The sequence below is a fragment of the Odontesthes bonariensis genome, chromosome 5 (genome assembly GCF_027942865.1).
Source record: "Odontesthes bonariensis isolate fOdoBon6 chromosome 5, fOdoBon6.hap1, whole genome shotgun sequence".
Lineage (NCBI taxonomy): Eukaryota > Metazoa > Chordata > Actinopteri > Atheriniformes > Atherinopsidae > Odontesthes > Odontesthes bonariensis.
The window spans coordinates 10,032,556-10,059,279 of NC_134510.1; the positions used below are offsets into that span (position 1 = coordinate 10,032,556).

At 41.4% G+C, this 26,724-nt stretch overlaps 1 protein-coding gene across 1 annotated transcript in view; it reads left to right on the top strand.

Moving 5' to 3' along the window:
• LOC142380538 (furin-like protease kpc-1) overlaps window positions 1-26,121 on the top strand; it is a 166,088-nt gene extending 139,967 nt beyond the window's left edge. The window contains exons 14-20 of the mRNA XM_075466455.1: window positions 765-875; window positions 1,174-1,267; window positions 5,405-5,590; window positions 15,179-15,302; window positions 21,148-21,317; window positions 24,352-24,426; window positions 24,913-26,121. Coding sequence (XP_075322570.1) covers window positions 765-875; window positions 1,174-1,267; window positions 5,405-5,590; window positions 15,179-15,302; window positions 21,148-21,317; window positions 24,352-24,426; window positions 24,913-25,155 — 1,003 coding nt within the window. The 3' untranslated portion in view covers window positions 25,156-26,121. The remainder of the gene's footprint in view (window positions 1-764; window positions 876-1,173; window positions 1,268-5,404; window positions 5,591-15,178; window positions 15,303-21,147; window positions 21,318-24,351; window positions 24,427-24,912) is intronic.
• Window positions 26,122-26,724: the final 603 nt, after the last annotated feature.

The following is a 26,724-nucleotide window of genomic DNA, read 5'->3' on the forward strand; positions in this document are numbered from 1 at the left end:
TAACGCCATAAGGTCTGCATGGTAATAATGGCAGAAATTAGCTGTTTGTTATCCCCTCTAAATTTCCAAGAGGGAGGGGTGGCAAAGGTTGTTACAGCCCTGTTACTCAGTCTGAAGGCTGTTATTTTAGCTGACAGGAGCTGAAGGGGAGAACGTGCATAAAAATGACTGATATGATGGAAATTAAAGAAACACTTAAAAGGACTGTGATTTCAGAATAACTGAGCTCGGGAGCAAAAGTTTCGGTTTGATGAAGGAGACTGAAGAAGATTTTGGAGAGGTAAAGAACACTGAATAACAAGATGTTTTGTGGAATAGATGGGGCAAAGAAGAAAGATGAGAGGGAATGATTCAAAAGTGATGATCAGTAAAGAGGAAATGAGAGCCCGATAGGCAGTCGTTATACACCGCTTAAAGGTCGGGCGTTGTGTCTCCTTCATCAAAATTGGGTAAAGAAAGAATAATCAGGCTTGATTACAGTCAGATGGAACATTGTTGAGGGTCAAGCGTCCAGACAATTACATTCAGCACAAACAGCAGGCGTAAAGCCTCAGCTCAGACAGTGGGTAGCAATGGTGTCAGAAGACAGCATCATCTTCGTCTGTGACTTGTTGCCTCCTCGTGTTGGAGCCGTTGGCATTTGTTCTGCTCCAGCGGCACATACTGCACATGCCTCCAATTCACATGTGTGTGAGGATATAAATGCAACACAACACTTGTGTTAATCAGTTACACGCAACAGAGTGCACCTTCTCTTCTTGCAGGTATGGCTTTGGATTGTTGGATGCTGGGCTCATGGTGCAGCAGGCTGCACTGTTCCACAGAGGTGCTCCTCAAAAGAGATGCACGCAAGACGTTGCACTTCCTCCATCCAGGTAAAGAAGTCCCTTTGATTTATATTTATGATCATTTAACTGCCATAACTTTTATACTTTTGTTGCTAACTCTGATTTCAGTTGCATGCTATGATCTCCTTTTCTGTCCTAGCTTTTTCCTAATTATATCTTCCTTTTAACATCCCAAGGAAATCGTTGCCATCAACAATTTTTCAACTAATCTTCATCTGTACTTTGACTGCTTAATGTGTGTATTCACACTATGCATTGAGCATGTCCCAAGACATTTTATTGACAGAAGTTATGTTTTGTTTTGTTTTTTCTGTGCATTGTTTAGAATTTTCTCTCCTGGAGACAGAGTTAAAGTGAACATCCAAACAGATGCCTGCCAAGGGAGACATAATGAGATCAACACTCTTGAGCACGTGCAGGTAAGCATGCGGTTTTTAAACGAAATTCAGCAGAGTAAATTTAGAGTTGGTAAGAATGCTGTATTTCAAATATTGTGATTATGAAATACAGGGCCACCTTTTAGGCCTATCTTAGTATTAATTCTTAATTTGCTGCATGATGGAAATTAAAATATTGGTTAATACCGTGAGTTTCTTGCAAAGCATTAGTTGAGATGACTGATATCAATTTTCACCCAGTAGGAAGTTGCAGCCTTAAATCAGATAGCATAGCTTAAAGAGATGGATAGCTGCTGGCCTGCTCCAGTGGAGACTGTAAGAAGTAAAGGCACCTGACTGTTTAAGTGTTCAGTTTTTTTGTTCAGATTAATCAAATATGTAAAAGGGGGAATCAGTGGACTTTAGAGGGATGAGCAGATGGATTTTGTTTCCTTTGGACAGAGACAGGCTACCTGTTTTCTCCTTCATCTAGCCTCTAAGTTTAGATAAGCTGACTTCCCGCCTTTGTGGCAGCAGATAAAATCAGATTGGAATCAGTCTTTTCATGGAAATCTCAGCAAGAAATTGATTAAGTTAATTTTCCAAAATGTTAAACTTTTCCTCTTAAACACAGGAAAGTATTAAAGCCCATTTTTAGCCATCATACAGATAGATTTGTTTTTACATCCCTGTGTTGTTTTATATCTGCTTTTACAGGCTTTCCGTGCCCCTGTTGCCCTTGAAAACATTCAAATCAAGCAACAATGCTTCAATGCAAAACTTAACTTCTGCCAACTACGGGGGAAGCATGAAGATGTAATACAAATTGTTTTCGAGTTTCTGTGTTACGTGCTTTATCTGAGAATAGAAGAGATAAAAAAGGATCCTACTGTTATGTGTAATGTGTTGGCAGTGTCATTTGCAGAAAATGGCAAAACTGTGTTTTCTTGAGTACAGCCACATACATGCAAATGTGTTTGTTTGATTGTGACAGCAGGCATACGTGTCTATTCGTGCACATTTGAGTGTGCGCGAGTCATGTGTGTTTTGTGAGTTTGTGTACTTGTGAACTAGCAGAGAGAGGGAGTGTGTCAGCATGTAAATTGAAAAGGCTTCATCTTTGCGGCTCTGCTCCCTGGCAGAAAGCGTGGGTCAGGCCATCGCTGTGAGGTGTGATTGATGGACGTGTTGCCGTGGTAACATGCCGTAAACAGGAGCAGGCTGTCAGTCTTTTTGCAGCTTGGCGGCTTTCTCTGCAATGTGCTATTGTCACACCAGATGTGCTGCTTGTGATGAACACGGACAGGGAGGGTGTTTACTGGGTGCTGGGGTGGGGGTGTGTGAGCTTATCTAAATCATTTAGCCGATATTCCCCAGTACTTATCTTTTTTCAGGGTCTTTTATTTTTCCTGTTTTCTCTACCTGCTTTACTTTGTCCACTTCTTTGGTTTGTTATGGAAAGATCATTGCCATGTTCATGTGATTGGCAGTTTGTCAGGCAAAACCAGCTGGATTTGGACTTAAACTGAGGCACTCAGGTCAAGTTCAAAAGAGGGGGTGCTAAGTAAAAGTTTGTTTTTGAGGCCCCTTCCCCAGGTTTAGACACACCCATCACACAACCATGCAAAAAAGATCCTCGCCTGAGAAAATACCATTGAACAAAATGTTTTTATTAAGAGAACAGACGACGACTTAATCAATTTAGATCAGTAAAGAAAAGTAAAATAAATATGAGACACCAAACAGGTAGTCAAGTAACACACTGTTTGAACAATATATGTTCCTTTGTAAAATAAACCTTGATTTGAAATGATTGAAAAATACTTGAAAACAAAAAAGAAAGAAAGAAAGAAAGAAAGAAAGAAAGAAAGAAAGAAAGAAAGAAAGAAAGAAAGAAAGAAAGAAAGAAAGAAAGAAAAGAAAAGAAATAGCTGCAAGCAGAGCCTTGTGGATGCTGCTGTGTCTGTACCTGAGCTGATCGTTTGGTGGACTCATTTGGTGACAAACTTCAGCATTCGCCCTCTATATTCAGGGAATGAAGGGGAAAAAAATCCATCATACAAGCAAACTTCAGATAAGTTTTGGTTTTAATAATACACTACAGAATAAGAAAATTAAATTTCCAACCTCAAAAAGTAAAACAAATATGCTTAATACAAATACGACTAATAATAATACTGCTGTTACTACCACTAATACTACTCTCTGGCGGTGGTGTCAGAGAGGAGACTGTTTAGTGCAGTACTGGACAACACCTCAGACATTTTCCATGACGTGCTGTTCAGTCACAGGAGTTTGCTCAGTAAGAGACGCATTCCACCACAGTACACTACTGAGCAGCACAGGAACTCATTTCTTCCTCTGGCTACCAAGCTATATAACTCCCCCCTCTGACAGTCATACATTCAACGACTGGGCAAGAATTAATAATTGATAAGTTATTAGGTATACACACACAAATGTACATAGTGTCTCTATATTTTCTAATTCACTATTTCAATACTTAGTTTGCCTGTTTTTCTTATTTTTTGTTTATTACTATCTATTTCCATAATTTCTGTATAGTAGTACAATTATGATAGTAGTTTTTGGGCACTAGTGGCCTTTGTTTTTGAAAGTAGGTGGACAGAGAAGGGAGCAGTGTGGGGTGGGGGGGGGGGGGGGGGGGGGGCATGCCGTAAAATGCCTCAGGTCGGGACTTGATCAGGACTTCTGCCTCTGCAAATGGGGGCATCTTAACCAGCTGATATATGGTGCCCCTACTGTTTTTATTGTGTGTTTCTACTCTTAATATTACTACTGTTACTCATATTTCCCCTTGAAAATCAAAGTATATCTGAATCTGAGTCTACGACTGCCTTCAGGATTAGTTCCCTCTGTCAGTGTCATATAGGTAATCCCTACTTCCCTTATTTCAAATACCACCAGCCAACACTCATGTCAGCCTAATGTCTGCTGCTGGGAACAACTGAATCTGTGTCTTGCATGTGTACCAAATGGCCATGTTTTTCCATTTTTTCTTTGACAACACACTCACCTAAAGTGAAGCTCAAGAATCTTGGTACATCATTGAATCATGAGGCACACCCCGCACACACTCTTATGCTAAGATAGGCTGCTGGCCATAGCTTCGCAGATGATGCTACGCATTGATCAAATGCTGATTGGCTGAAAGTGTGCTTGTTCATGGAGGGCCCAACAGCAACCAGCTACATAACAAAGTGGAAAAAATGCACCAAAAATTATAAATGGCGCTTGACTTCTGTCTTTTCCAAAACAGGGCAAAGTTAAAGTGCCAACAACAGCACCAGCACAACTAAGAGCAGCCCACAGATGTGATTGTTCCAGATATTTCCGAAGGTGCCCCCAAATGGCAGCAAAACATTATAACGCTTACACATGCTTTTGTGAAGCCCCACCATAGAGAGCCCGCAGATGTATGTTCAGCAAAGGCACAAAACTGTGAATTTGCTGTAATGTCAAATTGTTCTCTCAAAAGGTAAAAATAAAGTAAGAAATCAATTAAACTAAAGAGAAGTCTCTTAGACTGCTGTCCTCAGTTGTTCCTGTTACAACCATAGACTGTATACAAAAGATGGATGTAGCCACTGTGACATCAAAGATTGGTTTGTAGTTTCCATTTTGAAATTGGACCTCATGACTGAGTAATGAATCAGACAGAGACTTGAAGAAACAGCAATGCCCAAAGGATAGTGACTTGTCAATCACAAGAATGCCGTGTCCAAAGCTTTGCTCTGTTTTCCCCTGAATTTAACTATAATTTCACAAATTAACATTATAGTCTATTAAAGAAGACATTACCAATCAATACCATAAACTCACTGCAAAATAAGAAGAAGGTTAATTTTCTGATATAGCTGTAGTTCTGGACAGTCGCATCTTTTTAAATCCACAGGAGTAGCATTCTGCTTGCTATTGCATTGAAAATGCCGGCTCTGAGGTCCAAAGGCTACATCAATCTTTTTTTACACAGTCTGTTAACACCTGACAAACAGCCTGTTAAAGCATAGAACAGACAAGAAGGTGTTTATTATCAGTGGAATATAACATTATTATTTGCACCTAACTTTGTTTTCCTTCTTCTAATCCCATCTCAGCAAACTGTGTTCACACCGCTCCACTGTTTTTTTTTATTTCCTGCCACCTGTCTCTCACAAGGTGAAAGTGAGTATTAACGCAGTGTGTCGCGGTGACCTCTCCATAAGTCTGGAGTCTCCAGGTGGCACAGTGTCCCTGCTGTTGGATGCACGCCCTAATGATGCCTCCACTGCTGGCCTGAAGAATTGGACCCTGATGACGGTGCACTGTTGGGGCGAGCAACCACAAGGCCTGTGGACCCTCCAGGTCAGAGGAAAAACTTTATATGTGCACCCAGTCATCCATAGTCAGTAACTCTTCAGCAACCATTAGGCTGCTAAAAAAAAAGATAGTGAACAACCATCAAACATCCCTACATTGAAGTGTTGTAACTTAGTATTTCCTTACTTTGCCTCTTTGATAGTTGTGCTTAGGATATTCCCAGAATTAAATGATACAGTGTGATATATTTTTTGGCTGCTTTAAAACACAGAAAGTGGAGAATGCACTTTTTAGTGAAGATCTCCCTACGTCGAGGGACAACTCACAAGGATAAAATGTGGCAAAAGTCTTGTTAGAGTAACTTCTATAAAAATGATCAGATACACTCCTGGAAACCCTATTCCACATACATTCCATCACGATATAGAAATGATTTTCTCTGCTTCACATTGTCCTCTTCCAGCTGCTGCGGTGTATAGAAGTTTAAAAATAGCCCAGACCAGCACAGCACAGCTCAGCTCAGCTTGGTTCAGTTCATTTTGCAGTAGCAAAGTGAATCATCCTCTACTTTCATCTCCGAGCTTCAGCCAAGCATGGCAATCTTCATTTTCCTCCCTGCACTCTTCTTTTCCTTTTTTTTTTTTTTTTTTGCTCTCATAGATGTGCTGATGTTTGATATGGAGGAAGGAGCTAAAATGGAAGGGAAATTAAGACTGGAAGGTTAAGTAACCTTGGCCGGGTTTGACAGACACAATGCTGCCGACATCTGATTAGAATCCATACTCACAGACAGTAGCGCGCTGAGGTCATTTAACTGTATACGTGTGGGTGGTAGCAGTGGAGGTGGGGGGCTCACTGTGTGCGTTTGTGTGTGTGCAAATAGGCATCACTCCTTGTAAACAGTTGGAGGTTTCTAGAGAAAAAGCTGTGAAGATGAAAGACACCCACCCCCTGTCCTCTATCAACAACCTCTTTCTGGAAACTCACACACATGCCAACACACGCACACGCTTTTCCTCCGTCTCTGCCTTTCTGACGCTGTGTCTCTCCCACGTCCTCGTGCAGATTTACTGTCCCCTCTGTGACCAATTACCGGGGCCCAGTGTGTCGCAGGTACGGGGAGGAGGCACCGCGAATCCGAGCAACATAACAGCGGCGCTGCTCATTACTGGAGGGCCAAGACGAGTCACCGCGATGCTCGCAAAAACGAATTAACACTCACGTGTGACATGCCTTTGCACAATCAGCTAATCAGCTCATATCCAAATGTAAACCTAAGCTTTGACTTTCAGTTGTTGTTGACTATAAATATCTTTTCATTTATTAATTTATTGTTGTTTTAATTCATTTTTTCAAACTTTTCGGGCTACTACAAAAAGATTGCCTCATACCATTTAAATGCCATTTAAATCCACAATGAGACATCGAGAGAAACAGACGACATACAGGGCTAATGGAAAAGAGAGATTGCAGAGTGAAGGGTAAACTTTAGAGTGGGCGCCTTGGAAAAAGACTTTTAACTGGACTATCAGCTGGATCAGTGCTTTAAAACTCAAGGGCAGCACAGGATGGGTGTGGAGGGATGTGGAGGGGGGGCATCTGTGGAGAGTCAATATTGATTCGTCATGATGACAATTGTCAAAGAGTGGTGTGGTTCTGCTGGAATAAAAAGAGGCAGAAGTGAAAAGGGAGCGAGTGTTATGTCTTGAGGCTCGACTGACCTTCCAGCGCTGTGAAGGAGACGGGACCGCAGGGCTGGAAATTCTCTCTGTCGCTCTTCTTATGTCTGCTCTCCCCTGTGCTGCCTCTACCGCCATCTGCAGCGCCTCAGCTCAGCTCAGAGCTTTTACCGATGATCAGAGACAACACTGAAGGCAGTCTCGCAGAGAATAGACACCAACAATCGCACAGCAGGCTGCAGTCTGCACTGAAACAAGGCTGACATGACTATCTATGTATAAAACAAAAATACATATTCATCAGTGTCCATGAAAACCCTCAAGAAATGTCCACAAGCAGATAAAAGTGTGTCAGGTTTCATTTTTAACCTTCCCCACCCTCTTCCTTGTCCCTCACTCAATCACCTCCTCTCTCTATGGTTCTTTTTTCTTTAATACATTTTTTAGCCGCCTCTGACACATGCCTGCCATCATGCAGTGGAAGGAGATTTTATTTTATAAGAAACCATCAAATATGGCTCTAATAATCCATTACTACTACAACATAGTTCTAGTGAGGACTAAGTTAATAAAGGTGCGAATGTAACACAAAAACGTTACCTCAGACATGGTGTCTGGATTACACTCATCCCTCTGTTCAAACTTTTATTGCAGCTATTTTCACATAACTGATATGTTATCTACTGTCTAACATGCTTTTGTGAGTAGTTTGTCTTATCAATTTCATATCAAAGTTGCAATATGAAATTGAACTGAATTAATTTCTTTAAGATTTAAAAACACAAAAGGGTATATGTTTTCTGTGCTTGAGTGTTTGAAAAAAACACAACCCTGGCATGTTATTTTAAGCTTCATATATCTGATTATGTTTCATTCAGTGAGCTGTTAAGATTTGCAGGAGGAATACACTTCAGTCTGCAAGGTAATCCAGCCTCCTCGCTCTGTATCTCCACCTAACTTCAGACGATGCTGCATTCACTGTATCTCAGAAGTGGGAAGTTGAAACTCCTTTAATGTCGTTATTCGATTTGCTATTGACATAAAATCTTATATTTAGTCTTATAGTTCACTTATTTAAAGAAATAAATGAGCTAATAACGCTCTACAAGGACTTTGTTTAATGTGTTATATCCTAACAAGAAAGTCTGCCTTCTAAATGGGGATCTTTGACTTTTTTTTTTTTTATCCAGTCAATTATATTTTTTATCAGTTTGATGTGTGGTCCGAGCTCTCAGCCTCAGCCTATTTATTGTGTGCTCTCTCATTCGTACCGTAATAACATGCTCCAAAGACTACAGATCTGAAAAAAGGAAGAGGCTTAGGAAGAGGGTGCCTTTGTGGAGACGAGTGAGTCACTTGATGCCCTAAAATGATCAGCTTTAGTAGAAGTGTAAAGTAATGGAAGAAAAAGTTAAAGGGGAACTCCGGTATTTTCAACATTAAGCCTCTTTTCTGAGTCGTCTGCAATGTTTTAGAACCCCCCTCACCCCTTTTTTTATGTTTACTGCTGTCTCCGGTATTTGCCTAATTTTGATTCATCTCAACCTGCTTCAGAATGGCAAGTCATATGCATGTCTTAAAAGGTCCGTAAAAGCACCATAAATGTCCGTTTTCAAAATCATCAACTCACCGGAGTGGTTACTGGTGTGCACTGATAATCCATATCAAATTTCATTGCGAAAAGTTGCTTCTGTCGTGTTTTATTTGGCAACTCGTTCATGCTCGCACTATTTTCTTAGCGGTGGCGGAGTAATATCAACGAACATCCAGTACAAAATGTCAAATAGGTTAAGAAGAATCAAAATTAGGTAAATACCGGAGACAGCAGTAAACATCAAAAAAGCGGTGAGGGGGGGTTCTAAAACATTGCAGACGACTCAGAAAAGAGGCTTAATGTTGAAAATACCGCAGTTCCCCTTTAAGACCTCAAAAAACTGTGTCAGCGTGTGAAAAAAGGGCATGATATGTCTCCCTCAGGTGTTTGAATGGAACTTTCAAATCCAACCTGAAACTGATACAACTGAGACGTAGTTACTCAGGAAATATAAATCTTCCAGTCACAGGGGGCAGATAAGTGCAAATAAGTGAAGCCACAATCCAAAAAAAGCCCTGTTGGAAGTGGCCTTTTTTTTTTTTTTGTCCCAAACACAGTTGTAGCCAGCTAGTGAACCACCTGTTTTGATGCCAAGTATAAACTCTGACTTTCATATAAGTCCTTAGACTTCAAGCTTCATCATAATAGCACTCAGATTTCTCATTATTTTTGATAGAACCTTATTCAGGACCACGGATAGCGCACAAGTATGGAGTGATTAAAGCCTAACGCGGTGTGGTAACAAGAACAAGGAAAAGATTTTGAACCCACAGTGATAGCCAGCTACCACTGCACTCTTCTTCCCTCAGTTTCTGTAACACCTGCACGGTTCCCATTTGTGACCTTGCCGCAACTGTCACTGTAACATTAAGTGCTAAACTCAAGACGTGCTTTTTTTTCTGCTGTAATACGGACACAACCTGCTGTAAACTGCATACCTTAGGAAATCTCACAATATGATTAATTTAAATATTCTCCTCCCCAAATGTAGGAAATACATACAACAGAGTCATACCTTTCAAGTGCCAACTCATCACTTCCCTCTTTTTTTATAAATTCTGATAACACCTTTTTTATGGCAAAACAGTGCTTGTGCCAGGCACAGAGTGTTGGTAAATCTGGCCAACGATCTCTTATTTAAGAGAAGTGTCAGTCCTCATTTTAAAAGGCAGTTTTGTTACTTTGTAAAGTTTTGCTGTGACATAATGCACTACCACTGACCTGGTAAATATCTCCACTCTTTTCTGCAACAGAAGCAAACTCACACATGGCATTGGGTTTTGCAGATGCACTGTCAAAGCTTAAAGTGGAAACAGAATCACTCGCACAGTCAAACAAACACTTACATTCACCCACAAACACACATACACACTCACTCACTCTCTCTGGCCCAAGGTGGATTTCTAGAGGTGCATACATTTGCATACATCTGCATGTTTAATGAGTTTTGGGAGATCAAGCGATCTGAGCGGCCCTTTGTGGGTATTTTGTGTGTGTGTGTGTGTGTGTGTGTGTGTGTGTGTGTGTGTTAGAGATGGGGGGGGGGGGGTGGGTGTCTCCATGTAAATATCACCCACTGTGTGTTGGCACCCGTCACAGATGGTCGGGGGCGAGGGCACCCTCTGGGCACAGGATACCTATTTCTGTGTATCTGTGTGCTTTGTGTGAGACTGGGAGGCATAAAGAGTGTAACTCTGTGTGCCTGAACGGTGTGCACTGTCTGTGTTTGCGTGTGTTTTTGACTGTGTTCACTTGTTGTGTACGTGTTTGTCTCTGTGCGTGTTGCAGAATGTTTGTCTGAGTAATTGTATTGCTCTTTGTGTGTGTGTGTGTGTGTGTGTGTGTGTACGCGTGCGTGCGTGTGTTTGCAGTTCACTGCGCATTTGTTCTTTGTGCGTCTGTGTGTGTGTAAATGTCTGTATTCACGCAACGCTGTGTGTGCTTGTTCGGTTGTTTGTGTTTAGGCATGCCGCAGAGTGTGCGCGCCCGTGCTTGTGTGTCTCCCAGCATGCAGTGGGGCTATGATGGCCCTGTTTTGGATGATTGATGTGTTGGAGCGAGCAGCGAGGAGCCCAGGTTGGGCCAGAGCCTCAGTCTGACACACTGCTGCTTCCCTGCTGCTTTACATATGTAGACACAGCAAGACTCCTCCTCCCCTCCCATCTGACACTGCCTCACTCTCACAACTCAGCCAACACTCACAGGTTCTTTTTTTGGTGGATTTTTATTTCGAAGCTTGTGTTTACTCCATAGGGGTAGACTGAGCCCTCTGCTATTGTCGAGCAACTTCCTGTCTCGTGTTTGAGACCAGATAGTCACCTGGAAACAGCCACAGACATAAGTCGGTTATAAGAGCTATAATCCAGATTTATTATTTGCAGTTTTACCATTTTCTTAACATGTGGCCAGTTTCTCTTTTTTTTTTTTTTTTTCAACTGAGCTTTTTTTGTTTTATTAGTGACACAGTTCATCATGTCATTAATGCATCAAACATTAGCTTTAATATTTTGTATTGCATTGAAAATTCTATATTTTTTCAATGCACTTTATTTATGGTTCAATATTGTGCAAACCTCAACTTAACTAGATTCCATAAGGAATTCAAGATTATTTAGATTTGATCCTGACTTCAGATTCAGTAAAGTTTTAAAGACGTGTATCCAAGGAATGGTGTGTGCAGTCCTTTAAATTTGAGGAAATTGCACAAGTGGAGGACAAAAGAAGAAATGGCCTAACATTCTATTCTACAGAAGATGAGCAATATCTGAAACTGATTAGGTTTCCTTGATAGGAAAAAAAACTTCAACAAAGACCTGACAAAGGACCTCAGAGATGCACCTGACCCTTCATTTGATACATCTACTCCTTCTACCGAAGCTTCATCAGAAATGTCCTCATCGCTGGCTGTCAAGAAGCCATTACGGAAGAGAAACGGGAAGAAAAGGCTGAGGTACGCCAAATGACACAAGAACTGGACTGAAATACAGTGGCAACAGGTCTTATGGAGGGATGAATCCTCCCAAGGACCCAGACCTCAACATTATTGAAGCAGTGTGGGATCATCTTGACAGAGAACAGAACAAAAGGCAGCCAACATCCAAAGAAGAGCTTTTGGATGTCCTTCAAGAAGCCTGGAGAACTATTCCCGAAGACTACTTAAAGAATCTACAAGAAAGCTACTCAGGGCTCAGGCTGTGTTGACGAATAAAGGTGCTCATATCACATTTTTACTTTTGCTTGTTGGAATTCTACAAACTATGTTTTTTGCTATATATATACTGTATTTACAATCATGTGTTTGTACATTTAAGTAAATAATTCCAATTATTTCCTGTATTGCTGACATTTGTAAAGAAATGACTGGTGACCAGAGGCTTTTGCACAACACTGTATGTATTTAGGGTTAGCAAAGGGGGTGACAGTGAAGAGACAAGTGCAACCTGCTTCTTTACAGTAGAATGCAACTGTATGAGAAGGTATAGTTCATTTACATTGTTTGGAATTATTTTATCAACCAGTGCTGGAATTTGAACTCGCAACCAAACAGCCCATACACACTGCAGCTAAATCTCTAATCATGTTAATTGTGCTGACTGGTGACATTTTTCCCAACTTACAGAAAAATGGAACAATGCACATGTTTGGATATTAAAAGAATGCAAAATGTGTAGAGATGGATGGAAATCATAGAGCAGCAATGTCTGATGCAGTTGTTACTGAATGGTGTTGGTTTTAAAGGCAACACAGTGGCAGCTTAGTCGAAGGTTGTGGTTGCACACAGCAGCTTTCAGGTGTTCAGCTGTAAAACATCTTCGATGGATCAGGCTGACCTGGAAAGGACTCAGAACTCTTCTTGGGAAACAACCTTAAAAACATAAAGTAGTTTTTCTTTCTTGTCTCCGAGTCTTTGTCTGTCTTTCTCAGCAGCATTCTGTCTTCTCCTTTTTTTTCACACTCCATTTCCATTCCGTTTTGTTATTTTTTTCTTTACTTTTCTCTGTCTGTCTCTGTCCCATCTTTTTTCTCTTATCGTTGCCTACCTCAGTATCAGTATCTCGCTCTCAACTCCTCTCTCATCTCTGTCTCTTCCTCTATCGCTGGGTCTCACTTTCCTCTTCCTGACACTCACCCTTTTTGATATCCTGCCATCTCTTGCCCATCACTAATCCCCCCTTTTGTTTCTTTCTGTCTCTGTACTTTCTCTCTGGCTTTGAAATCATTCCCTTTTCCCGTCTGTTCCTCAGCTATTGCTAATCCTTCCATTTTCTTTTGTCTCTCTTTTGTCCTTCCTCTGAGCCTTGGTTTGTTTCTGCTTGTGGGTCTCAAACTATTCCAGTGAAGACAAAAATAGATTTATCTTGCCCGTTGGATCAGAGCTAATAATTTTTTACCCATCGATTGGTAGTCTGGGGCTAATTTATTTTGAAGATACATTGCACTTTAGCAGTGAACATAACCACTAAACATGACAATGTGATTCTTTCCATTGGCCATCGAGTCAGGAGAGTAACTTTATTCATGAAATTAAGCTCAGCTCAATTAAAATAAAGCTGGCAAGTCAAAATATTGGACTCACTTGGTTTCCCAACGACAGCAAGGCTACAGCTTCTCAGAGAGCCATGTCAGCCTCATAGAAAGGCATGCTGGGAGGCTGGGAGGCACGCAGACCTTATTGATCCACCTGTAGCATCCAGCTGTTTGTTTACCAACAACAAATCAATGCAGCTCTCAGCTGGGGGCCGCCATGCCTGGCCTCTGATCTGCTCAGAGCCCTCACACATAAACTCACACACAAAGTGATATATAGAATGCACACACGACGAGCAGTTGCTCCAGCTATTCTGGACAGCTATTATGGAGAGAGGTCTTTAAACAGCTCTTTACTAAAACTTTAGTCTCTTTTCAAATATGACATGAAAGTTATGTTAGGCTGATCCTTCAGAATTATTTATGGGATGATATGAAACCTTTTTACATCTTATTTTTTACAAGCTACAGTAAGTCAGCCGAATACTGGAAGACCCGCTTCAGAACGACATCATTGATTTGATCGAAATGAAAGAATTTAGCTGGGAGTTTCCGACAAATGACAAGACAGGCCTGCACTGTTTCAGTTGGGAAGCACCGCCGTACTGTTGTTCTTGATCTACCGAAACTGATGCAGCACAAAACCTCCTAAACCTCGCAGATCAGAATGCAGCTGGCAGAGAGCCTTCTCCACAAGTGACAGTCTTGCTTTGCAGTAGCACTAATGCTAACTACAACTCTGGTGGTTGTCACTTTAAGACCCCATGAAATCAAATTTGATTTTTAAGTGTTCATCTGTTACGTGTCAAATATACATCACATATAAACCAGTGTCTGATTAAACAATGCCCCCCCCCCCAAAAAAAAAAATAATTTTGTTCGTATACGGAATTGTCTGTTTGTAATTTCTTGAAAAGAAAATTAAAAAATAGTTGACTCATCCTGCACTCAGGGATGAATTTGGAATTTGATACAGAATGGTGTTGTTTTGCTGACCAATCAGAGTAGACTGTGTTTTTTTAGACTCAGAATCCCTGGCTTACCATAAAAAGAAGGCAAAAACTTCAAAGACTAGAAATTAGAAGCAAAGACTAGAGGCGTGACTGGCTGAGGTCGGCTTCAAAACAGCTCTGTTGTGTTTTAAAACATTTAAAAACAGAGAGCTGAATTTTTGCCCAGTTCATATTTACTATTTTTCATGTGAAAGATACGAGGGAAGAAGAAGTTCACAGTTTGAGTTGTTTTCAACTCTTTTATTATAAAGTCACAAGATCTATGACTCAATGGCTTTTCTCATCCTCATATGACTGGACTCTGTAGCAACCTGATGCCAACAACAGACTCCACAGTACCAGCCTGTCAGGCAGTGGCAGGAATGAGCATCAGGCATGACACTGGCTTTGTTTATCCAGTGTAGCTAGTCAGAGAAAGACAAACCATGATTGCACCAGAGACCTCTCATTCCTGCCAAAAACACTGGAATGGCTTTATGTTCCAGGATGCTGTAACCGAACACATCCTTAACAGCTTTTGTGAAAGTTGGCAGTGATTGGTTTGATTACATATAAAAACTAGAACATTTAAATTAGCATTGGAAATAAGAAGAGAAGATGAGCTGATTTTTCTAAATTAAAGTGTAAAGTTATACAGTGTAGAATCACTGCGATCAAGTGATTCCAACACACGCACGCACATGCACACAAAGAACATTGAGATTAGCCTTGATAGAATGCTTTTTCTTTGATGTACAGTATAACAGCTGGCAGAAGTTTTCCTCTTTAATGTTTTTTTTTCATGGTAAAATGGTGTCTTTGCTGCTGTGCTTATTTCCAGGTGACTGACCACAAAGGTACAGTGAGGAGCTGCGTGAGGCCAAGTGAAGAGGAGGCTGCCGGGGTTTTGCTCAGCGCCACACTCATCCTCTACGGCACCTACCACCCACACAAGACCACGCACGGTATGCAAAAGTGTCAGCCAGTCAGCAAGCTGATGTGAGCATGCCGGCAAGGTTGTTATAGAAGTGTGACATGTGTGCCGAACGTATCTCAAAATACTGAGAGGCAAATTGGGGCGAAACAAACATACTAATTGAAAGTTGGAAAAGAGATGTTTAAAATGTGTTTCTTAATTTTTTTTTGCACAATTGTGCAAAAACTTCCAAACCCTTCACCACCAGGCTTGCCCCTGCCAACTCTGCCTCCACGGATGAGGCACTGTGGTCAGAGGAAGTCAGACGATTGACCACAGGGACTGTGATGTGTAATTACGGTGTGTGACCCCTGGCTGCCACCCCTCAATCCCACCACTTCCTCCCTGGGTGCACACAGCCTCCACACACCTCGTTAGCCACACAGGCACAAAGACACGCCAACGTCCTCCATGTGCCTGTCGGGGGTTTTAGGGTTGTTAGAATCACTGAGGCATGCTGGGAGAAAGACGTTGAACCACAGTTTGCTGTTGATCTCTGTCAACAGGGGTTCACGGCGGCCACAGAGGTCCCGGGATATCATACACTTCGAAACAAATGTGCTGTTAAAGTTAGGACATTTTTTTCTGGTGGAATGTTTTACAGTAGTGTCACTTCTACTTTACATGTAACCCTCATTTTAGCCAAAGGTTGAAAAATCAGCATAGAAGGAAGGAAGGGTCAATGTTTTTAGGGCATAAAACTCTTCTAGCTTAGTGATGGAAACCTAAAAAAGGAATAGAAAAGTGATGGAATTTCACCTGAGGGCCAACAGTGGGAACCTCCCCTCTGTGTGTGTGTGTGTGTGTGTGTGTGTGTGTGTGTGTGTGTGTGTGTGTGTGTGTGTGTGTGTGTGTGTGTGTGTGTGAGTGTTCTGCTCTGATGCTCTCTCTTCTTGTTCCATCAAGATGCTGATCTCTCTGTTGAGAAATCAATGGCTTCCCCCGTCCTCCTCTCCTTCTCTCTCCATCCATCCATGTATCCCTCCCCATGCGCCTGGATCTAACCCAAGTTCAAGCTGTTAGTCAATCTGCTGTCCACACACTCTTACACACGCGCACACACACACACACACACACCTAAACACACACCTATAGGCACAACTCATTCACAGGCTCTCATTGTGCTGCTATTTCTCTGTCTCATCACTAGTGACATCATTCAGTAGTAGTGTGCCACATACTCTGCTCTGAACAGTCAAGACTTTGTGATTGTTTTTTCTAAACAAACATATTTTATATTTTGTGCAGAATATACCTGAATACAGTTTGGAGATTTCATGTCTAGATGTTAGAGAAATTATCTGTATGCTAAATATGAAGCTGGCTATTAGCCAAGCGTAGCCAAAGAAAACAAGCAAACAAAAAAAAAAATCTCTATTTTGATAATATTTTGTGAGGTTTAGAATTGCTAAATTTGTTCATTTATTAATTTATTTTACCTTTGGACATGTTAGCTGTTTCTTCAGGTATCTTTATGATAAGCTAAGCTAACCAGCTGCTAACCTGACCGTCATATTTCAGCATAGAGGTGTGAGAGTGCTGCAAGGAAAGAAATACCTGTATATTCCAGAATATATTAAACAATAATGTGTCATCTCATGTTATTACATTAGAGTACGTGTGAGTCAATGGCAAAGAAAATTAATAATACAAAATTGATATTAATATATTGATTCATTTTCACATGAATATACCATTTTCATATGATTTATTCAGAAAATAAGATTTTTATGAACAACTCTATTTCTCTTAAATTTTATTTCCAGTAAATATTTTTTAACTGTCCATCTCAGATGTAGATATATTCACTCTGGCAAAAAGAATACCTACAGCTGATCAGAGTACGTGGTGACCAAAATATTGCACCCAATTGTTCAACAATTAATCCCAAGCTCGTGTTTTCATTCCAAACATGTTGCATGGGGTACAAATCAGGGCCCTCAGCAGTTCAGTTATACCTCACCAAACCAGGAAAGCCATGCAATTATGGATTCAGTGATTTCCAAAATAATTGTGATTATTATATTCAGACCCACTCAAATCAAACATGTACACTGATTTTCTCCAACCTCCAATTTATTGAGCACTCGTAGCCTAAACCATTACAGTCTAATGCAACACATTTACAATAATGCAATGCAAACTACAGCTTTTAAAATGACTGTGAAGTCAGCTGAAGACATCAACAAAAACTCAACATCATAGCCTTAATAAAAACAGGATTTATTTGCTGCTTATTATTGTAGTCTGCATTTATCTTGGCGCAGTATGTAAACTGACATCCCAATGTGTATCAGCTTAATTGAGACTAAATCAAAGGTACAATTATAAATATTTATGCCATTCTTAGAATTTCAGGAGTGAGGCAAGAATACAACAAGATGCCAGATGTCCATCGAATTCCGTTTAATTTACAAACTATTAGAAGATTTGGTATTAAAGTCTTTTATTTATGCAGAATGTGTACTTAAATACCACGTATTTGCTGAACAGAAACTGTTATAGTTATAATGCCGGTTTTGCCGGGCTTTGCTCTCAGGATGAGTATGATGAAGCACAGCTCCAGCCTGCTTGTCTTTGCGATCCAGCCGTGTCCTTGTGTGTGTTCGTGAGCCTTTTTCCACCTCTCTGAGTGTTCTTGCCCCCTTGCATGTTCGGTTTGTTTGTTTGGTGGCTGTGCAGCAAGTGAAGGTAAATTGCTGTGATTATGTGGCAGTAATTGAACAGGGATGGTGTGTTTAATTGAGTTGTTGTTTCCTGATGTTTCTCTGTGCTAGCAGGAGGCACCACGCTGACAGGTGCCTCATCTCGCCTCGCCAAGATGAGAGGGATTTTTTTCCTATACCATAGGCTTTGTTGTGTCTTTTTTAGTTGCATGCGTGTGTGTGTTTCGATTTAATGGTATTCGTTTGGCTCTTTGGGACTTATATCAGCAGGCAGAAGAAAGCAACGGCTCTCAGAGCACTTATGAGTTATAAGCATATTGCTCAGATGGATTTATAGTTTTTAACTTTTGCAGTTGTATGCGTCTATGTGTTTAAAAGGCATGCAAAATTTGCATGTATTAAATATCCATGTGTGAGGGTGTACATTTGTTTCATGCATATGTGTTTACATGTTTGTTTTTATGCATATGTGTTTGCCTGCATGTGCTGCACATAAGAATTTGTGTGTACTTTTTTTATGAGTGATTTTATTTGTGTGTGTGTGTGTGTGTGTGTGTGTGTGCGTACATATAGCTCTATCTGATCTGCCTCCTGGGCTCCATGGCCCAAATCAAATGGTAGGAAACATCAATTTCACCATTACATTTCCTCCCCCTTCCACTCTTCCTCTCTCCTTGCAGAATTTCTTCCCTCATCTTCCCATCCTCCCCTCTAGCCCCTCTCTTCCCCTCCTCTGAGTCTCTGTCTCTCTCTCTCTCTCTCTGCGGAGGTGTGATTACGTTCCTCCTCTGAGCACCAGTGATCTGAGAGTTCAGTGTGTATATGTGTGTGTGTTTGGTTGGTGATCTGAGCAGCCTGGCGCTGGGTATTGTGCGGCGCAATTCATGGACGATGTCTCCAGATGAATGCCTCCATTCACAATTACAGCCTCTCCATTAGCTGTGGCCCTCACTGCCTTGTTGTTGGCTTTTCTTCCTCTCTGCAAGAAAAAAAAAAAGCAATTAAAGCAGGACAAAAACAAGATAGAAGTACACAAGCAGTGTACCTGGAAATAAAAAAAACAGCAAGTAAAGGGGTGTGGGAGTGAGTGTGTGTGTGTGTGTGTGGGGGGGGGGGGGGGAGGATCCACTCTGAACACTATCTCTGTTTAATTTCCAAGAAAAAAGTCTCCTTGATTTATTTGAACATTCACATCTGAATTCAATCTCTTTCAAGAGACTCACACAACCTTTCTAAATCAAATATATATTTCTCATGTTGATGTTTGTATAGTTTCACCCTTAAAAGGATCGAATTCAACAATCTGAGCGAGAATACTAGATCATTTGAGGACATTTTTATGTTTCTCTCCATAGACAGATAGACTTGTGGTTAGGGTAAAACATGAGGCGTAATAACAGCTGCCACTTTTTACAATATGTGCACACAATCAACATGCTTGTTCAGTTTCCGTCCATTTTTTCGGATGATTCTCTGTCAGTTCATTTGATCTTGACGAAGAATTCTTGTTGGTATTGATGAAATAAGTCCCAGTCCTTCCTTATTACTTAATAATATTGAGGACAATGCAGTAAGATAAAGAGTAAAACGGGGGTTTCTTGGGTTGGTAATTTGAGTCCTGCACTAGAATGGAAACTCCTACCATTAAGCCTGAAAACTACCATATATAGAGGAGATTGCAGAATGGATCTACACAGAATAACTTTTACTGAAAAATTCATCCCTTGAATAGTTAAACACGCGCTGAACTGTTGAAGAAGATGGAGGCCAGCTCCAAACACACTCACCGTTAGGTGACAGGTTGACAGGTTACCAGTCAATTCAACCTGGAGAGACTCACACGGAGAGATAGGGAGACAATTGCAAGGTTTATTGTCAATATTTCTTTGGCGCTCGGGCCCCGGCAGAGGACATGCAAGCTGAACCGCTGTGAGCTTGCAAGTCCGGCATAGGGAGATAGATGCTGAATATCTTCCCCCCCTTGGGACCCGAACCTGGTGGCGGATTAGTACGAAGGAAGGAGATGTCGAGGACTTGAGACATTGGGTGGAGATGGGGAGGTGGTGGGATGCAGCTTGCTGACGAACAGGTAGAGCCCAGGAAGGAGCGCCTTATATGTGGATTTGGATGGTTGATGAGCGATTGCCAACACCTGGTGAGTCTGCCATGTTGAATTTGCGGCTAGCCTTCATTTGTAAAAGCTAACTCAGAGAGTCAGTCAACTATTTACAGACATCTAATCATTGGGTCAAGGCTGCAAAAAAAAAAAAAAAAACTGCAAATATGGATTCAAAAGTTTTAGCAAAAGCCGTCTGCCAGCCTTTTTTTCTGTTTCTTATTCTTTTTGGGTTATATCATTGGGTTACTTACTTCAGTCCACTTTAAATATTTTGCAAAGTAAGGTCCCTTTTGTTTTTGATTTTATTTAAGTGGCCCACTAAAGGAAGCTCAAGGTTTGAACCTTGTTATCGTCTTCATATATTTGTTTATATTTGGAAGAGTTATTGTCTCATTAGTGAAATAAATGGGCAACACCTCTGAGCATTTCTGTCTTGCAAGAGTACCATCACAATGACAGTCTCAGAAATAAAAACTTAAAAAGCATCGACTTGCACGGTGGGAATTGTCAGAGCTGGTGATGAGAAACTGTTTTTTTTTTTTTTAATCAAACCATGTTTCTGGTAACTGTTGAGTCTCACAAATTTTAGAGAGCATTAGATAAATAACGATACAACTCTGACACATTGGTTTATCTGTAACCCTGTGTAATTAATTTTTCTACTTCTTATTAAGATCTGATTTTGGCTATATAACTCAGATATTGCAACTTTCCTATGTGCAGGTTGGAGTAGTTTTACAGTGTTTGGAGGTGAACAGTGGCGATAGAGGCGGGGTAATCTGTATATTGACAGATTCAAAGGTGTAGTGTTACCTAAAAACATGAGAGGATGAAGGATTATTTTGAATAAAGAAAAAAATCTGTTTGAAAAAAAAAGTTTCTTTTGATGATCAGCGATGAGTTTCTAACTGTTTCAATAAATGGTATGAGAGGAACTTAAAACATCTGTGAAAAACCTGTTTTAATCTTTCAATAGGAAGATAGCTAGTGAGGCATTCGCTGTCATACAGTGTTCTAATAGTATTCCATTCTTTTTTCCCCTTCTTCAGAGGGGCCCCTGCAGAGCATCGTGTCTATGGGGTCACTTCACCCAGTACCTCACGGTGGGTTGTACCAAAGGGACCGTTCCCCCCCTCTGGATCTGCTTCAGTGGGTCTTCCAAATGGAAAGAGACAGGAAAGTGCGGGCTGCTGACATCACCATCCTCGCCGGACGCAAGGTACAGTACTGTACACAGAGCTGGAACACACACGTGTCACACATCATACACACACTGTGATTTACTATCCCAATAAATCATTGGCACCGTCTAATTTCCCATGGATTTCAATTTCCCCCTGGACATATCTGCATTGATCAACTTCAGGTGTAAGGATGTGCCAGGCGTCGCTCACTGTGACACTGAAGAATGGCTCGCAGATCTCTGCCATACATCTGTGAGTGTGCACGTGTGTGTAGGGGCCGCAACGGAGGGATTTGTGCACATGCAGCGTTTCTGTTCAGCCCTGTTGTCACTGTCGAGGCTTTAGGATACAAATCCCTGAGTCTGAGTAATAACATCTGAAAATGTCAGAATCATACTGGCAAAGATAGGGATCAGACGGTGGAATCTGGACTTGAGATATTGTTATTCTGATCATATCTGCACATGCACTGAGTCTAGGTTTAATTAGGAGGAACAATTAAACGTAAATCTGGGTTCTCCAGCAGTTGGTACTGCAAAGGTTAGACTAGGTTATGACACTCCTTTGAAATTAAAAACCATTTTGTGCTATACTTCATCATCTCTCAGCTCTGGATTTCAACTGGAAATCAACTCTCTTTCAGACTTAGCACTGACTTCTTACAGTCACCGTGACCTTCTATCCCTGGCGTTATACGGCTTTATAAGGCTGCACACTACACTTTTGTCAGAATGTGCTGTTAGATGGTAAGTAGATGTTTGTGTGTGTTGCTGGCTGAGATGTCCTTGCAGGGGTGCATGGTCCCTGGGCCTGTAGATGAGTTTTGAGCTGGTGTTAGGAGGCAACGACGAGGTCTAACAACATCTTTACCCCAAGTTCCTCCCCTGGAGGCAGATCTGAATGGATTGTGGAGGCAAGGAAGAGAAATAAATTGGAGAAAAGGATAAATCGATGCTTGGCGGAGAGGCAAACAGAGCTTCCTACCCCCCCTCCCAGTCTAGACACACACATATACACACACACACGTTCCACAGCGGGGCTTTTTTTCCTTGGGCTGTATTGGATTGGTATGCAGAGCCGAGGAGAGACACACTCAGAAAAAGACTTGGCCTACAAATGATGTCCTTTGTTTGATCCATTAGGTGGAGAGGTGGGGGGGGGGGGTGTTGTTGGTTGGTGGATAGATGGGAAGGGTCATCCCACAGAGACGATGGAAGGGCTGGGAAACAATCTCTGTGAGCCTCTTCCTCTCACCGACAGCTTCTCATCTATAAGAGGAAAGAGAGATCAGCTCCAGGAAAAGCTGCTTGTCACCAGTTTCAGTTGATGAGTTAGAGAGCACAGAGATCCAGTGTAGGTGTGTGTGCATTCCTGTGCTTGAGTATAAACCAATCAGCCATGACATTCTTACAATGGACAGGTGAAGTGAGTAACATTGTTCATGTTGTAATAGTGCAATGCTCTACTGTGAAAACCTGCATCCTGCCGTTCACATGGACATCTGCCACCTACCTAAATGTTTAGGTAGTCGGCCACCTACACACTTATGTTACATTTATGTTACATTTAAATACAAACTGTTTAGGCTTTTAATGCATTTACAGCAACTGTAACTACTCATTTTCTAGAACCATCATCAACTCTTATATTTGCTCAGTATTTTGGGTCTTTACCAAATGCAGTCTGAATATAAAACAGAACTATCAGAACTAACTTTTTTTGTTAATTGCTAATTAGCAAAAAATTGCATGCTAACATTTTAAACTTAGATGGCGAACATGTTCGACGTCATCAGCATTAGCCACCGATTCTGCATGCAAACCCTTCTCACTTGCATATTAAGTATGGATCTAATCGTACGAGTGGTTCTTGCATGAGGCACCCTGTCGAGGTTATCAGAGCATTTTCACTCTCAAAACAGATTCAGAAGATGTAATCAACTCTAAACTTCAGCCTCCCTCTAATTATTTATGCACCCATTTTTCTCCATCACTGCTCACCCCGTCTCCACTCCACCATAACATTTCTATCTCTCAGTTTTCTGAGACATGCACTATTCTGAGCTGTTCACCAGCAACAGCATACAACATCATATATTTTAGCCTGGGAGTTCTCTTTTCACTGTGTTTCTTTTTATAGTTTGGTCGTTCGTACTGTACTCCCCGCTGTGCTTCTATTTTCACTAATGCTGTGAGAAATAATTGAAAGCGCCGTGTTCGGTGCCGTCTGTTGCAGCGCTCCCACTTCCTCGTGCCTTGTAAATACTGTATCACTAAAACCCCCACTGTAAGCTGCCGGTTTGGGATTCCTCACAACTCTGAGACGTCAACACTCAATGAAAAACTTGAGCCGAGATTAAATTGTGGCTGCAGACTGCCACTCCCGTGGACAGAGCTAGTTTTTGGCGGATTTCAATTTAAGCTCTTTGTCTTTGTCCTTGTCTTTTTTTTTTTAAATAGAGTTGAAATGGGTTTCTCTTAAGACTTTGTGTCCTTCCCTTTGTGTGTTTTTTAGCTTTTGTTTTCACCCATGACTTCCATATGGAGGGAAAAAAAAGATGTCAGAGGAGTCACAGCTCCTGCTGCACGCGGTGGTGGTGTGATATGTAAAAGGTGGAGAGCCTCAAGGAATCCCAACAACAACAAATGTACCACTAAGACTCTTAACAAAACCAACGTTTTTTTTTAATTATTATAAATTGCAACTGCAGAGATTTTACACAAATGTCAGTTGACGTGCTACAGTTGGAGCTGAGGCAAACCTCCTGAGAAAAACAGGCCCTTTGATGTCATCGAGTTTGTGGGTGGAGACTTTGAGGCATAAAAAGCCACGTGCCTTTATCAGGCAAGAGAAGGTCTAACATCAGTGGTTGCATCCAGTGTTTTTGAAGCTTGGTATCTGAAATTTTGCTGCTCACTTTACCAACATGAGTGCAAAAGTGCAAAGCGAACTCTTTTTCCAAGTCAGTTATGGTAGTGACATAATCCTACATGGGATCTACATTTCTTCACTTTGCAAATCCTGTTTTTCATTCGTCTTTAATGCTAAACATTCCCTTCCTTTACCCAGATGTTGGAAACCCCTGGAGGCAGAATGGCTAACTTCAGTCTCATTCTGCCCCTGACATCTAAAATATCTTTCAAGGTAAGTGAGTTTCGGTACTATTCCATTTAGTAAGGCATGCAGGGGAAATGATTTGAATTGGATAAATGTGTGTTTTCATGCAAAGCACACATGGCTGTGAGCCCACTTGGCCAAGAAATTTCATGTTTTTCTTTTTGGATATATGGTTGTTTTTACAGCTGGAACAATTATTGGAGTTGGCAGCTATTTTTCCAATCTTTTCATTTTAAAAAACATCTTTAAAAGACGTCTACCATACTGTAGTTGAGGCTTTCAAGCTGTCACGTTTTTTTCAGATGTGCTCGTATCTTCATGCTTTGGACTGTTGGCTGAAAAAAGTATTTATTGAAAGATGTCACGTTTAGCTTTGTAGAATGATGACAGGCACTTTTAAGTCTTGTATGAAAATCAACAAAATAGTGAAATGAGATATTTGGATCCCCTTTTGTTCCTGTATGCTCTTTCTTTACGACATACCCTCATAATAATCAATACTATATCCCACAGTTACATCAGACAGATGTTGTACAGACGTCTTCCCAAAGAGCAAGACCGGCTGCGAGGAAGGAACTTCTTGAAGCCAAGCCCGTAAGGAATGAGGAGGGTGGAGAGACCAGGTCCTTACCATCGCATCTTGTCAAGGATTTTCCCATGACGAAGGCCCAACCTTCAGACTCTCCAGATCCAAAAGATGAAGGGACTGTTAGCAGAGAGGCAGAAGAGGGGGGTGACCAGCGAGCAGGGAGCTGAAGACACAAACATGACCCATGGTTAAATAAAGACTCGTTTGTTTTCCACGGAGAAGCAAGCCAATTGATCTGTACTGTATTTCAACTGTGTGCCGTCAGCAGAGATTTCTTTTATTGTGGATTCTCAACTCCACTTTAAAGCTCAGTGCCTCTTCTACCTACAGAACCCCACACAAACACATAAATCCTTCCCCAAAAACAAATAGTTTCAGGAACGCGTCTCAGCGCTCATCTCCCCTCCTCACTTACCTCTGGAAGTTGCAAAGGTTAGTGAACGATATGTTAGTCTTTTTCCACTTCAGTGAAGGGTGAATTCAGCTCAGTGCAATAAGAAAATTATTACCCATTCATTAAGGGGGCTGCGTCACTCCTCATTGAGTTGGACAAATAACAAATTAATTCTTAGCCGCCTAATTTCTTTCTGTTCTCCACAGAATTTTCAATAACGTCAAATTACTGATCACAGCCATGTGAGCCCCCTCAACGTTTTATCCATTCATTAAAAATACACCACAGCGGAGATGCTATGGAGGGAATTCTCTTCCTTTTTAATGCATGCTTCCTTTGCCACAACACAGTAAACAAACAGAAGGCAAAGTGACGTGTTACTATTAGGAGATTAAACAGAGAAAGTTATTGTGGATTCAGTCAGAAATGTTCTGATCAGGGCATCTCATTCTAAAACTGAAATATTAGAGATAGCAGTTTTGTTTGGGGTTTTTTTACAGTCCGGTGCAGGTTTGCTGGGCATGGTGTTTTGTAAAGTAGCAGTAGTGTATTGACAGGACAGTATTGATGTTTCAATTAGAGCGACGTTACATAGTGCTGCAGCATGGTAACACGGTGCGTCTCCTGCCATCTGCTCTGCCTCCGCGTCTGACGAACGAGGCACGTGGGGCTAATCGAGCCGCACATGAGCGATGGGACTGTGAGATCTCTCTCTCTCACACATACACACACACACACACACACATATACTATGCGCACGTCCTTATGCAGAAAAATGGTGGTGGTGGTGGTGGGGGGGGGGGCTCCTGAGCCCTGCTGTTTAAACAGCCAATAGAAGATTCCTCTCCTTCTCCCTTTACATGTGCCACAGGAGCAGCCAGCAGGTTATTTCTCTGACAAGGAAATCAGGCTAAAGCACCAGATGCACGAGATGAAATTCTTCAAAAGCTCATCTGATGGAAAGGCAAAAAAAGAAAACGGCTTTTGCCAGGTTTTCTTGTGCTGGGACGGTCTGAAATAACAGTGTGCATTATGCCTGGCGTTGCTGCCTGCCAAACCGCACGAATCAAAGACCTCATTGTGTGGATTACCTCGTTAATCTGCTGATGCCATTGAGCAGTATTGCAGATGTTAATGTGCCAAGTTTTTTTTTTCTTTCTCTCTTCTTTTATTGGGGAGGTGTAGCGTCAGGTTTGTAATCTGCTTTAAACGCTTTCTGGGGAATGACACACCGAAACTCTGCCAAGAGAGCTCTGCTATCATGAAGAGCTCTCTGTTAATACAGCACAGAGCGGACCGACTGTCTGAGGCTGTAGCGCTGATGCCAGTGGGGACTAGCTGG